Source organism: Gallinula chloropus (assembly GCF_964237585.1).
Source record: "Gallinula chloropus genome assembly, chromosome: 3".
Taxonomy (NCBI): Eukaryota; Metazoa; Chordata; class Aves; order Gruiformes; family Rallidae; genus Gallinula; species Gallinula chloropus.
In genome coordinates this window covers 62,353,859-62,368,429 of record NC_140087.1, presented here as the reverse complement: position 1 = coordinate 62,368,429, position 14,571 = coordinate 62,353,859, and the positions used below count along the sequence as shown (strand labels likewise).

Below are 14,571 nucleotides of genomic sequence, written 5' to 3'. Positions count from 1 at the left end.
GAAAAGGCTGTTTTGACAAAATCAATTTGTAATGAAATCACAACAATGCTGAAAAACTTTCCAAGTGGTCAGAAAAAATATTCCAAAATACAAACATAGTTGGAAACTCAATGTTACAACAAAAAGGGAGTAGCTGGTAGTGTTCTGTATCAAGATTAAAAGATCAAATATGTGTAAAAAAGATTGGCGCAAAAAACATATGAAAAATTATACAAAATTTCATCAATGCCACCACCTTTCCTAAAGAGACAGCATCCCTTTACACCATACATTACCCTATTTCTTGTCCAGAATTTAGAACTTACCAGGTCAACAAAAAATCCCTTGTACATTCATATTACTAAGAGGCTACATCACACTAAGCTTTTCTGATATGGCTAATAACTTAAATTAACAATATCATCAGAAAAATCAGATCCTTTCTGTGCTTGCAGTTTACCATACACCTGAATGTCAGATACTTACGTATCAAAACAGGGCTGGAAGAAAGAACTTCCCTGTGTAATTAAAGCTGTGTATTATCCCATAAACTTCTTCAATTTCAGAGCCACCCCTTAGCATTGTTGAGTATTCTGTCATATGCTGGGAAAAAAGCAGTCCTTTCCTTCTCTTGGGTCTCAGTGAGGCCCAATTTCTTTTCTCTGATTTGCTCATTCAATTTAATGCCATTTTTCTGATTTACAAGCCCTCAATGTCTCTAACTGAGCTCTTCACCTAATAACATTTCCTTTCAGCTCTTCACCATGGTCCTTCCTCCACTGTTGTTCCAGGTTCCCTAGCTCCCAGCAGTCTTATCCTAATTATTACTTCTGAACCTTGTGCAGTCCAAGTGTTATTTCTTCAGCATTCGAGTCAGATAAGCCCTCTTTCTCGCTGCCTGAACAAATGCAGGAGAAAATTGAGGGCATAGTGGTAATACAGTCTCTAGTCACTGTTCCTGGGAGAAATAATTACAGGGGAAATCTTGTTTAGTCACTACTGTCCTGGGAGAGAGTATGCTTAGTTCAGATGAAATATTTGGAGATTTTGTTGCCAAATCCTACCAGGTCTCCCCGGAGCACGAGTGAATCACTATTTGTCAACAGCCAATAACTGGGTCAAATTCAGACACTTTTTCACAGGAGCAATAAAAGAAGCAAAGGAGAAAAAGTAGAATGGGACAAAGAGAGAACAAAAAGCTATTTTAGCCCTAATATCTTCTAAGAACAGTAGCAGAGGGATGGGAAGGTAAGAACAGTGCTAACCTAGAAGAAAGATTGAATTCTGAGGACATCTCCTGGGGATTATTATTTTTTTAAAAGCTCTTTCTGTTGATGGTTTATCAGATGAGATATACATATTTAACACACTTTGAGAGTCAATAGTAACCACAGTAACACAGCAGGAGTTTTTGGTGGAGTCTTCTGCAGAGTAGGAGACAGAAGGAGCATTTCCACCCTAATCCCTAGAAACCCCTTCAGCATGTCTTTCACTACCACATTTTCACAGACCATGGATCTTGACCATGTATTTACTGCATTGCTCTGCAGCTTGTCTTACCAACTGGTTACACTGAGCTTTACTGCTGCTAGAAGCTATATGTAATCTGGACACACACATATAAGCTACTGGTGGAGGATAAGACCCATGAACCTGCCTTAACAAAATTTTATCTGTTGCTTTGGAAAGGTAACCAAAAAGGATTATTTTGAGTTGAGGAGCCTTGAAAGAAACCAGTCCTCACAAACCATATACTGCAGTGTCCATCACGTAGTCAAGTTCATTTAAGTCATAGTGCCAAATGCAGATCTGAATGTTGATGTGATGGAGAAAATAACATATCAGAATAATTTGCAGGAAAATGTATGTTAGGTTTTTTTTACTTTCAGAATTTTTTCATCAACCCTCTCCTCCATCAATTACCTCAACATTTGGACTTCACTCTCTTTTGCTCATTTCTTCTTTCTTTCCGTTCAAATATGCACACAGATATCCCAGCAAAATAGAAACAGAAATCCCATCTTTTATATTGTGAAGAGCAAATTGGAATAATGTTTTTAAATAAAATTTTTATGCTCATCCTTGATTGCTATGTTTCTTCTTCAGTAGCACAAACCGTTCGAACATAAGTACATTATGTATTTTACTTTTCTGAACTAATGGAACAAATTTTTCAACATAATTTGCAATTTTTTATCTGTAAGATTACCTGGCATAATAGGTATTATCAGGAACATCCGGCTTTTTATAACAACAAATGTATTTTGTATATTTTAGTTATCAACATTGTTCTGCTACTTTGTATTTCAAAAATGTAGGGAAATGGTGCCAGAAGGGACAGATTTAGCAGCAGGGTTTTATTATTGTTTCAAATCAACAAGCAATGTAATAAGGCTTTTTAAAATACCCTGCCTTCTCAAGAAAAGCTTGTGTCCAGGCAGTAGAAAAATGGTAAAACGATAAAATTGCATTTGAAGCTACATAAATAATTGCAAATCTAAAAGGGAAAAATCAAGTTCAGATTTCTAATTAAAAATATTAATCCTTTTTCAGAATCTTATCTGCTTGCTGTTCACAACTGTTCCCTAAAACATAAATATTTACAATGTGTTTCTTTTTTGTTGTTGGTTTTTTTTTTTTTTTTTAAAGATTCACATTCCTTTGCGCTCCTTAATAATGGTTGCTAAGCTTTTGGACTCAAAAATATAACCATACTGCCATAGCTAGCTATAAGATGCTAAGTTAAAGAATTTAGTCATGAGTGAACTGAAGAGCTTCAGTTTCCCGTGTATATGAGAACTCTGTTGAAAAATCAAGGGCTGTGAAAAAAAGTGGAAAAGGACAAAAGAAAATGATGTGTTCTTTTTTTGATTTGTAAACAGTTATCAGAAACTATTGGACTTGGATATCAATATGGCTGCAAAGTATCTTCAAGTGCTCAGGTACTAATGGAGCTCTGTGAGCTTGCCTCCATGTAGACACAGCTCTGAAAGGATGTGCTCTGGCAAACCACAGCTACCACTGTGGTTGCTGGCACTTCCAACATGCTCACAAGTGCTATTTAAGATACTGCACCTTCCAGGGGTCTAAATAAGTGCACTTTCCACTACATGTCTGCTTGCAAGGTCACTGTAGACTGGCTGGAGTAACAGCAGATGTTATACAGCTATTTTAGATGAAGATCTGTATGAGTCTAGGAGAGGTTTTCATAACACGGTTTCAAATATTACGGTTGACACTACATTTTTTATGTGCTGAGACAGCAGTCGTTTGGGAAAACAACTGGTAAGCTCAAGGCCTTGGCATGTCTACATTGTTTTTTTCATTATTCTAGATACAGGTCTCAAGCTTGCAGCAAGAGACATCTCCTTTCCAACTCTGCGGGTAATATTAGACTTTCTCAGGCCCTAAAATAAAGTTGTTTGGGGGAAGGCTGGGTACACGCAGGTTGTTCCTATGTGCCTATTTCTGAGTTAAGCTACCTATTGAGGAAAATGATCTAGAGGATAAAAACCATGTGCAGCGTTAACAATGAGCTCTAAGAATAAAGAGGCAGCATAAAGATTACTTCCCCCTCTTCCTCAGCATTATCTCTACCTTTAGGATCAAGTTACCAGGGTTTTTTTACTTCTCAAAGCTTTTTTTCCTTTCCTTTGGACATGAGGTCTTAGGACAGACCAGATAATGACATTTTGAGGTAGAAAAATAGAGTACCTTTTGTGCTTTGCAGCATGCACGGTATCCCCAGGAACAACGCAACAGTATTTTTCATAGACAGTTTTTACATTCCCATTTCTTCATGTTACCCACTTCCCTTTTATGTTCCAGAGAGAATACCTAACTAAGCAAGCCAAACCAATAACCAGTGAGGTCTCTTCCTGAAACAACTTCCACGCTGTTGCACAGTAGTAAGTGCAATGCAAAATCCAACCCACTCAGACATGGGGAAAAAAAAGCAACAAAGGAACTTTTCTAAATAATGTCTTGTGAAATTGTTTAAACCTGGGCCCTGAACAAAATGCATTTCTTAGGAAAGAACTAGTAGCACTATGACAGATTATGTCCTATTAAAATTGAGTTCGTTAATTTTATAATATGCACTGTAACATTTATTGGATAACATAAAACATTATAAGAGAATAAAAAGAAAATAAACATGAAGCCATGCCTCCTCTAGTGTCACCTCTGGTTTTGTTAAGCTGGCTTTGAAGCTCTACAGATTTACATGTCCCCATCACAAAGCCTTTCAGCAGCATACAGAAGACCCAGAAGAGTAAGAAACTACAGATGGTTCTGGACTGCTGCCAATAGCCACCAAAATACACAGTCAATATTTTTCACTTAAATTCTCATCGTTACTGTGATACAATAATAACAGCAACTGTAAAACAATAACTTATGGCTTAAGGAAATGCTAAAGGCTTTATTTATTATACTCTCTCCCCAGGAGCCAAATACTTGTGGGATGCAAGTGCTACTGTAATTAAAGAAAGATTTGGGAAAACTGTCGATAAAAACTCACGGTTTCATTTTAATTTCTTGGATTCTGAGATATCAATAGGAGGAGTGTAGGCTAAATGATAAGGTAAAATTATATTAATAAGAGGTTTGGAAAGCTAGAGAATCTGCTGCAGCACTGGAAAGCTATCATTTTCTCTAAATGGTAGTAATCCTTTTTTCCTCTATTCAAGTACTTCTTTCTTGAGGTATACAGTCTAAAGAACATAATATTTACAAATTTTATTCATATTTATAAAATCACATTTAGAAATTATTTCTGTAAAGTTTCCTGCCTTTCTCTGCTGAGAATATCTGTTTGGCTGAAACCTATGGCAGCTCTCTGGAGATGCTCATAAACCGCATCTTTAGTGTCTTGGGAAATTAAAATATCAAGTTACATGACAACCATATGTCCCCAAATCGGGAGGGATGCTGTCATTTTCAAAAGGTTACTCATATATGAAAAGATACTGTTCTGAGCTCCAAATAGCTTGATGGCACATAATAATACAAAGAACAAGGGGAAGCACACCCAATTGTCACAATTGTCACCATTTGCCTGAGAAAACCCCTATTCCAAGGGCTTTTGATGAGAGCTCCACCTGCTGTCACACTTCAAGTCCTGTGAAACATCTTCCCAATGGCTCACAGCAGCAAGACAACACCAAGGACACCAGTGTTCTCATGTAAGCACGCTGTCCTGAAGTCTTAAGAAGCAAAGCTCAGAACTGCAACTGACTGGAAGCTTCCCCTCAGAAAGGGTCTCTGACCAAAAACACAGTTACTCCAAAGCTGAAATATTTTGCAGAAGACTTTTCCCCTTTTTGCTATCATAAAACCTGAAATAAATATTTACAGTTGCCTTGTCTGACCTGATTCTGACTACTCTGGTTTGCAGAGATGACCTGAAATATTAATTTTTATATGTATTTCCTATTAGTTTATCTTGCCTCTTGGGGACAGCAGAGCTGAGGCCTGGATGCCTTTGCAGACACACACACCCCCCCACCCCTCCTCCAAGCAGGACTCACACATGTTTTGGTAGAATCATGTAAAAAATCAAATAAGGAAATGTCTTGATTTAGAAAAGCCTTAGTTTTAATTGGAAATAAAATGGTGAAACAAAGTGTTGCACTGCTTTAAAATAATTTTTGAATTTTGTAATCCTTTGAACACTTTGCACATGTCAGCTTTTATCCTTATTGAGAACTGAAACAAACATTAAGCACTTTCTACAGGACCATGGATACTTATGACATAAACCTTGGTGCTGTCAGAAGAGTATAAGAGTGATCGTAAAGCTACCCTCTCAAGGTTCTTGCTTTTCTTTGTTATAATCTGTTACAATTACATTTCTCAATACTTCTTAGGTTATCACCTTGTGGACATACTACTATAAAATCACTGAGTATATTATTAAACTCGGGGGGGGGGTAAGAGTTTAACTCTGCACTAAACCTGTTACTCTAGATGTGGAAAAATATTACATGTAGATGCAATATTTATACATACATAGAGACATGTACATACACAAACACAAGCAACAATACTCATGAACTTCTACATAAAGAACAGGTATCACTTGACAAGAACACAATCTGCATATGAATATTACATAGTGGTAATCATTGTAACAATGCTATAATTCCTTATACATTACTTTTATAATGTAGGTCTTAAATTTTTCTCATTTGATTTCTTCTTCAAATTTCCAGCCACTTTTGTGGCTTCCCCTTCTATGATCTGTGAGCTACACTACACCTTTGAACTGTATGTCATGTGCACTATATTGTAGTCAAAGGGAAGATGCTGAAAGATCAAACACTGTTCCTGTTCACACAGGCTCAGAGGGACAGTGGATGCAGAAAGGACACAGAAAACTCCCTGGGTTTGTGAGCATGGATAAATCCCCCCACAGCTTTGGACTTCTCTGAATGCAATAGACACCTCCAGGTAAGCCTTGGAATGTAAATTTGCCTACCAACACTCATAATTGATTAAATTAAGTTGAACTGAATCTTTACCTTGTTCTCACCTTTTTCAGAATTTAGAGGAAACAACACTACAGAGTGGGATTATACAGACATGAAATTCCATGCTTCTCAGCCAAGGTTTAATGCACATGTGCTTTAAAACCTGGACTATTTGAGACATGATTGTACAGTTGGCCAAATTTTCCCTAGAAAATGTCTCCACAACCTCTTTTCTGACCTTCCAGAAATATACAACATTGTCTCCTACAATTATTTACTCAGCTAAGGATCCTTACAGACAGCTGTCATTTCTGCCCCAGCAGCTAAAAAGTAACTCTCTACTTTATACCAGAAGATTTGGAAGATTTACCATTAACAAACACACACACACACTGGAAATCAAAACAGTTTCAGCTCATTTACTATAAAAAGATAATAAGCTGTGTCCTACCTATGGTGGTAATAACAGTGCCAGCAAAGAAGAAGGAACTTCCCAAGTCCCAGTGACTGATCTGAGTAGATGTGTTTCCTAAAGGTATGATTCCTGCATTTATTGCTGCCACTACTTGCTGCAAGTTTAAAAAGATTTTTGTCAATATTCATGAAACAATGACATTAATATACATTACACAGTAAATTGATTAAATCGCTTATTTAATCTAAACAATAAACCAGAAAAGGTTCAGTGTTGCTCTGCTTGAGTTTCATCAGTCAGGCTACAATTTAATCTTCAGTAGACACCTCAAGCATTTCAGCATGCAGCAGAGCTGTAAAATCTTAGAACATTAAGGATAATGCAAAATCCGCAGTATCAGTAACAGCATGACCTTAGCTAGATGAAAAACACCATTATTTTTACTGTTGCAACTATTTGATGAAGAAAAATGTGCATCAGACAAAGATTTACAATGATTGTTTCCCCAAATACTCCTCTATTGAGTTAGGCAAGCAAATGTACCTCTTAAAATCATTCTAAAATTCCAAGATAAAATACCCAGGCATTATTTTGGATCAAATGAACTCAAATGAATTAAAACACTTTGGTAGAACAGATAATTAAATAACTAAAGATTATCAATTACACTTCTGGTTATAAAATTTTCCTTATATTAATAAAAAAATAAGTGTCAATGTCTCTCTATACAGGTATGTACTTCATAAATGTGGCTCTGGAAAAAATCCGTTTCAGCAGCTAAAATAAACAGGCTTGCCACAAGTGACATTTTCATGGTCTCGAGAAATACAAAACATTTCCTACTTCAGCAGTGTCACCTACCGTAAATTCTTATCACAAAGAGTATTCCTGTTTAGTTATATCTCTATTGCAGATATATACCAGTATTTGAGTTGAACAGCACACATCAAGGAAAAGTATTTTTAAACTTGCAATAAATACGTTAAGGAATGTAAGCTATTATTTCATTCTGAAACTTTAAAACAGGACTTATGTCAAAATCATGATCCTTATAGTAATAATAACTGATGTTTAATAAAAGCACAAGAGAGGAAGCAATACTACAAAGCTAAAATGAACATTTAACTAACAGTTTCTGCTTGGCAAGTTGTCCAGCAATAGTGATGCACATAAAGACATTCGGCAATAGGGCAGACCTGAAGGGTTCTCCATGTGGGCAGTCTGTTGCAGAGGAACAGTGTTGTGCAGTAGCAATAATTTTTCAATCCCAAAATACAGTGATACTTTGCAAATGAAAACATTTGTACTTCAAAACAGTGCCCATGGATGTCAGTTGATCTGGACAGAAATGACAAAGTACCAGCACTGAATTCACCGGGCCACTGATTCTTTGTGACAGGATCCCAACTTAAATTCATCATCTCCAGTTTGCCATTTTCGAAGCTCAGATGCACAAAGTAGCAATTTTAAATTCCACAGCTGCATCTCTGCAGCCACAAGGAAGTTGCTGGCACACCTAAGCCATTTTTGACACCCAGGGCTGTCAACAGAAAGCCAGCTGGGCTATCTTACAGAGACTTGCACCATTTTATCTTCTATACCTTCAATTGTTTTCATATATTTTTTTAAAACACCAGAATGGCAGACATTAAAGATGTGGAATTTTCATTCTTACTAAGGAAGGAGACAGGATAGGTAAGGGGAAGAGAGTTCAATTTTCCTTTGGTTTGCAAGAATGAAAGCCTCTTCTATGTTTGTACATCACATAAAACTTGGCAATAATAATTACAGCAGCACTGATACTGACAGGTGCTTACATTATTGAAGGAAGGGACACATCAGACTAAGCAGCATGTGAAAACCATTGATTTTATAATTTAAGCAATCCAGATACTGCTTTAACTTATAAACCCCAGCATGCTGCATTATAAAGCCTACTGAACACATTTTGAGTACCATTTCATTGCAGTGGACTTTCATCGTAAGTCCTTGTACCTGCAAATGGGAACATGCCCTCTAGTGAGGACATCATAGGGCAAAGCACTGGATCAGTATAATTTTATGGGGCCGTTCATGTTTTATTGCAGTTTATTGTACTGGATGAATGCATTACCCAGAGCAACAGACCTGTTTAGGCAGTTTAGCATGACCAAATTTTATACAGACCCAGATGTAAAATGCTTTCAGAGCTTTATATCATCCCTACATATTTCTGAAGCCACACTACCTCAGCATCTTTTTTATATGAAAGGTGTGCCAATCTGAACTGCTCAAACATCCATTACAGCTATGCATTTCCTAACTGCACCATACTGCACCTACAGTCTTCCAGGAAAAAAAAAAAAATACAACTTAACCCAAAACTACTCCATTGGGCCAGACTTAACAAAACACAACAGATGGCTGCAAAAAACAATTAGCCGCTATTATTACATCTCTGATTTTTGCCAACTGCTAATTAGGAAAAAAATCAGGGCAAGTATGCAAGTGATGCTTTCTCTTCATACATCCCCCCAGTTTCTGACTCAGCATGGTTTTGGGGACTTTCTGAGTGGGAGAATGTATCTGCATCATGGTGTTCAGGTTGGTTTTTGAGTGGATTATTTTACCATGAATTTATCTAACTCCTTTTGGAACTCACTTGCATTTTGAGAGCCAAGTCATTCTGTAGCAGTAAGTTTTGCAATTTACTTGTGGATCATTTATAAAGCATTTCCCTTGTGACATTTGTATGTGCTTCAAGGTAATTTTTAGTTCTTATGTTATGAGAAACACTTGAACACAATTTCTTATTTGTCTCCTTCAAGAAATTAATGATCTTATCGACCCATCAGCTGCCTCTTTTTTCCAAATCAGAGACTCTTTCATATTAAGTAATATATCTACCCATTTAAATAAATCTGTTGAATATTGTTTATAAGTATTTTTATTGCCAGTATTTCTCATTGACTTTCTTCGTATTTTTACTGATTCACCTTATCGATTGTTTTAAACATAATTTTAGTCATGAAGGGCCAGATGATACCTTCTTCATCACTGAGTTATTCAGTTACCAAACTCCTATGCTTTCTTCTGCATTATCCCCCTGTTTGGGAGGAGCCAGCCTTAAATACTAATGAAGCTGCTGCATTATATTCCTTCAGAGTCTTCTGTAAAAGCCTTCCTTACTAACAAGGACCACACTTATATAAGGTTGCCGGTTTACTGAGATCAGTACTACTATCTCATGAAGTCTCTAAATGTTGCCTGCACATTTTTAGGAGGGGTAACTACATTTTCAGCTCTTTGGATCAGAGGACATATTTTCTTCTTAGTTTGGTCGGTGCCTATGAGCAGATGCTCATCTAAGACTGTCCCCAAGCATAATTTTAAAATATTAAAACTAATAATTATTATTAATATATAACATAACTACTAACACGCATACATTTCAGAGCACTGATTGCAGGGTAGCATCTTCTTTTTGACTGTATTTACTGCACAAGCTTACCTAGAATACTGGATATTAATATTTACTTAGCCTGGGATAAAAACCCAGGCTCATGAAGCTGATTTCAATCAACTTCACTAAGGGCCAGGATCTCACCCTCAGTGTTCAAATAGCATACCATTCATTACCAGTACTGCTAGAGTCAATTTTCTTAGCCAATTTACTCTTGGTCTTCAGCCTTTTCTCCTGACTGATGCCTTACTTCTAGAGCAAACACAACCGCTTCATTTGTCACATGTTGGGCATGTCACTCCTTCCTTCCTTCATGACTTCTTTCTGACACCTGAGCCCTTCAGTTTATCCCACTTTACACAATAGGAATAGTAACTCCAGGCATTCTGAATCTTAGTCAGAATTGTGAAAACTCTACATTGTCTCTACATTTATTACATGCTGCAGACTGTTAACACTTTTTGTGATCTTAAGATGTGAATTTCTTGTCTTTTAAAAAATTACTTTATAGTATTAAAGTTTACTGACCACCTCAGTGGCAATTTTTCTGTTTTTTCTGGGTTTTGTTCCATATACCAACAAAAATCTGACTTAAGAAAGTTTCACTTCAGCACTACAGAACTAGAGATGTGGGCAGATTCAATTCTCAAGTTATATAGGTTATTTCACTTTCAGAGCATTTGTCTGCTAGCTCTTTCATATGAGATGATTGAAGATTGAGCAGAGGAAGGGTCACCTTGCACATAGCACCTAATCAAGGCCTCTGGTTACAATAAAAGGGATGTTTTTTTCACCATCTGCTCTTCTTTAATTGTCTTTGTAATGGTGAAAATGTAGGCTTTTTTGATAGTAGAAATAAATTGAGATAAAATTTTTGAGTATCTAAAAATTTTGGGAACTTCATTTTTGTTATGTGGACTCTTAGGCTAGCTCTGTACTGTACCTTAGAATAGGCAGGAGTTGTGTCTGAGTACAACTCCTATCTTCCACTACATCCAAACCACCTGGCTTTACACCTGTATTCAGGAATAAGCTTTAGTAGAGTAGCCAAGAAAAAAGACAGAGACACTTGAGCCCAGAGTGACTAAGCCAGGCATGACCTGCCTTACTTTCAAAACCAGGCCCTGAGCTCCACAGACACATACACGTTGCACTCAGGCTGTGCTTTTTTGGTCGAAAGCCAAACACTGGGAAAAGGAGAGTGACAATATAAAATCTCAGTTTAATTGAATGTCAGCTTTTCAATTCTTATATAATTTAGAAGCACTTTCTGGTAAATGCATTGCACAGTTTTGTATTATCACCTCCCTGTGTTCACGCTGATTATCTGTCCGTAGAGGCCGCGCTGAGCTATCCTTGCAGATTAAGACACAGAATTTTGTGAGGGGTTTTTTTGTCATAACAAGAGATAAAGCAGCCTTTCAAACAGCACAGTCATTTTGTGAAAACAGAAGACAATTCTCCTAGGTCAGGGATTTCAACCTCTGGTCCTCTGACCCTGCAAGAAGTCAATGGAGATGACTGACAAAGGCCAGCCTGTTGGCAGCAGAGCTCTGCTCAGTATGCAGGGGTCTGCAGAGCCACAGGAGCCATGCAGAGAGGTTATAAACTGCGAAGGCTAGCCTCTTGTACCCCTGTCTCATACAGGGATCAGGCAAAAATGAGTTTGTGTCAAGCCAGTCACCCTAATAGTCATCTCCTTGTTCCGCACCCGGCTCTTAATACGCTTAATACGTGCTTTTGTACCATCTTCCAGTCACTTCACTTTCATGAAATGATGTAACACAACACTTCATTACTCTCAGCTTTTCTATCCAAAGATTAAAATAGAAGCACCTTAAATTATGCTTCTGATAAAATACAGAGCGTGCAGTCTTTCGTTATCCAGCTTGTCAGGAGTTAGCTTGTGCTTCCTGGCAATCATTTAACAAGCGATGTCTAAAAGTCAGGTATGCCTCAAAGTTTCTGGAAACTCATTTCTCAGCCTGGATTTCTTTCTTCGCTGTCCTGCTGCCGTTTGACAAGGGCACTCTCTCACTCTCCAGTGTAACGATAAATCTCATATAGCCCAGCTACTGCACAAGTCCTGCGTTTTTATTTCAGCTTTGATTTACAAAGAATGGAAATCCTGGTTCTTTGTTCACAGGAACACTAGGATGCTTTTCACAGTTAGCAAACAACTCCTGAGCCTCCAAAAGCACATGCTTTTGAGTCTTGCTGTTGAAAAGAGACTTCAATGATGTTTGTATAATAATTCTGTGACTCCATGGTTTTAGTTTGTATTACACATGACTGTAATCTGCACTGGAGACTAGTACCCAACACATTGAAAAATTACAAAACTCTTTTCACCCTATGTTCACAATGTACTTGAACTAAAAACATGTAGAAATATTGAAATATACTTCTATTTCTAAATATGCATTGCAAACAGACTACGTATATAAATTTTGTGTGTGCATACATATATATGTGTGTGTACATACACGTTCAGGGAACAGAGCTTTTCTTTGCTGCTTGCGATTAAAGACTGGAAGAATTATGCAGACAGCTGCTTAGCAAAACTGACTTACCAATGAGTCATATCTGCCACCCTTTCTACCACAAAAGCTGTCATTCAGATGCAGGCAAGCTAGCTAGGTTCTAGGTCCTGTGCAACTGTTCATCTGAAGTAAACGTATCCTCTAAGAGCCCCAGCACCAGAAGGAGCAAAAAAAAGTTAGAAACAAGCCTGCTTGAACAGAAAAGTGGCAAGGACAGTTAGAACGCATTTATTATTCTCCCAAAAGTCTGCATTGCTCTTAAGCTCACACAGGATAAAGATTGTGCACTTAGAAGAATTCCTTTTGGTTTAACTGCCATGTAGAAAACCCCTGCAGAAAAGGGACTTGTCCTGCCCATGAAGGGAACTCTCCCAGGCAACAGAAAGTTTGGCAAAAAATACCCTCCCTCCTGGAGCTAAGTGCAGAGCCAGAAGAGGGGAACGGGCTGTAAGAAGCCAGCAGGAGATGAGCAAACCTAAGCAAGTAGCACACACATGACAGGGGCTTGTGCAGCCCATCTCCACTCGGCCACAGCAGGTTGGTATCTGTGTGGAGGACAGGTCTGGGTTAGGTTATTGTCTGTGGTCTGTCACAGAGATCTTTTATTTAATAAATACTCCTCTGATCTGGTGATACAGGGAGAGTTTGGGGAGCTTTACTGTGGAAGAAGAAAACAGCATCTGAACATTCATTTGCGACACACGTGAAGCAGAAAGAAAAGATGGAGGTGAAAACTAGACTTACAGACTCAGTGAGAAGAAAAGAGAAACAAGACCTTGCTGGACCAGCTAGGAGTGCCTGTGTACTTAAATTAAGCATACATAAGCTTGAGTGCTTTGACAGGCAGGCATCTTACTAAGGACAGACACACACAGAAGGTAACAACACAAACTACAGCTCCTGTGCTCCAGGTTTTAACTACTTTAAAAGCCATTCATTTCATGTTGCTTTGAAATCACCAACAGGCAACCTACTACTGGTATTTGTGATTTGTCATAAGCTTCATGTCTCACATGCTGACATGTACATTAAAACCTGATGCAATTGTATTTTGAATCCCCTGATAAATATATAAAATATGTCATGACATCAATTTCTTTTTTGCTGGTCTATCAATCTTTTCAAGGCTTTAAATTTTAGAAAGCACAAACACCTGCTGCTTCCAGGTTAGGATCCAGAAGTGGGATGGTTCCCACATTCTTTTAGAGAAGCTGGAAGGAATTCCAAAAGACTAAGAATATTTAGGGTTAAAACTGCTAACTTCAAACTCCCTCCAAAAATTATCACAGAGGACCTGTAAGCTACAGCTCACAGAACTGAGAATGTCTCTAAGAATTGTGATTCAAAAAAATGACTAAAATTTGATTCAAGCTTATAGGCTGAGATGATAAATTTTAAATTTGTCTAGATAAATTTCAGATTTGTGTTAAAACAAGATCTTTGCATCTCTGATTTATTAACTCAAAAATTATACAGCAAGCTCAAATACCTTCTAATCTCTGAGAGAGAAAGAAGGATTTACACTTCTTTATTTTAAAAGTTTTCTACATAATCAGAGAGGTTGCAGCTCATGGAGATTATCTGGCTGACATAAAGCAACATATTAATGAGGATGCAGCAAAACTAATTCCTTGGAGCTACAATGCATGTTGTAAAAAAGCCTATGAAAAAGGCATAAAATCAGCTCTTAGTGGAGGAGTAATTTAATGTACCTAGCTA

The 14,571-nt window shown here is 37.5% G+C and overlaps 1 protein-coding gene across 1 annotated transcript in view; it reads right to left on the bottom strand.

The window, feature by feature from the left end:
* KCNK2 (potassium two pore domain channel subfamily K member 2) overlaps positions 1–14,571 on the bottom strand; it is a gene marked incomplete at both ends in the record, with an annotated part of 104,772 nt that overhangs the window by 54,079 nt on the left and 36,122 nt on the right. Inside the window, one exon of the mRNA XM_084262210.1 lies at positions 6,904–7,021. Coding sequence (XP_084118336.1) covers positions 6,904–7,021 — 118 coding nt within the window. The remainder of the gene's footprint in view (positions 1–6,903; positions 7,022–14,571) is intronic.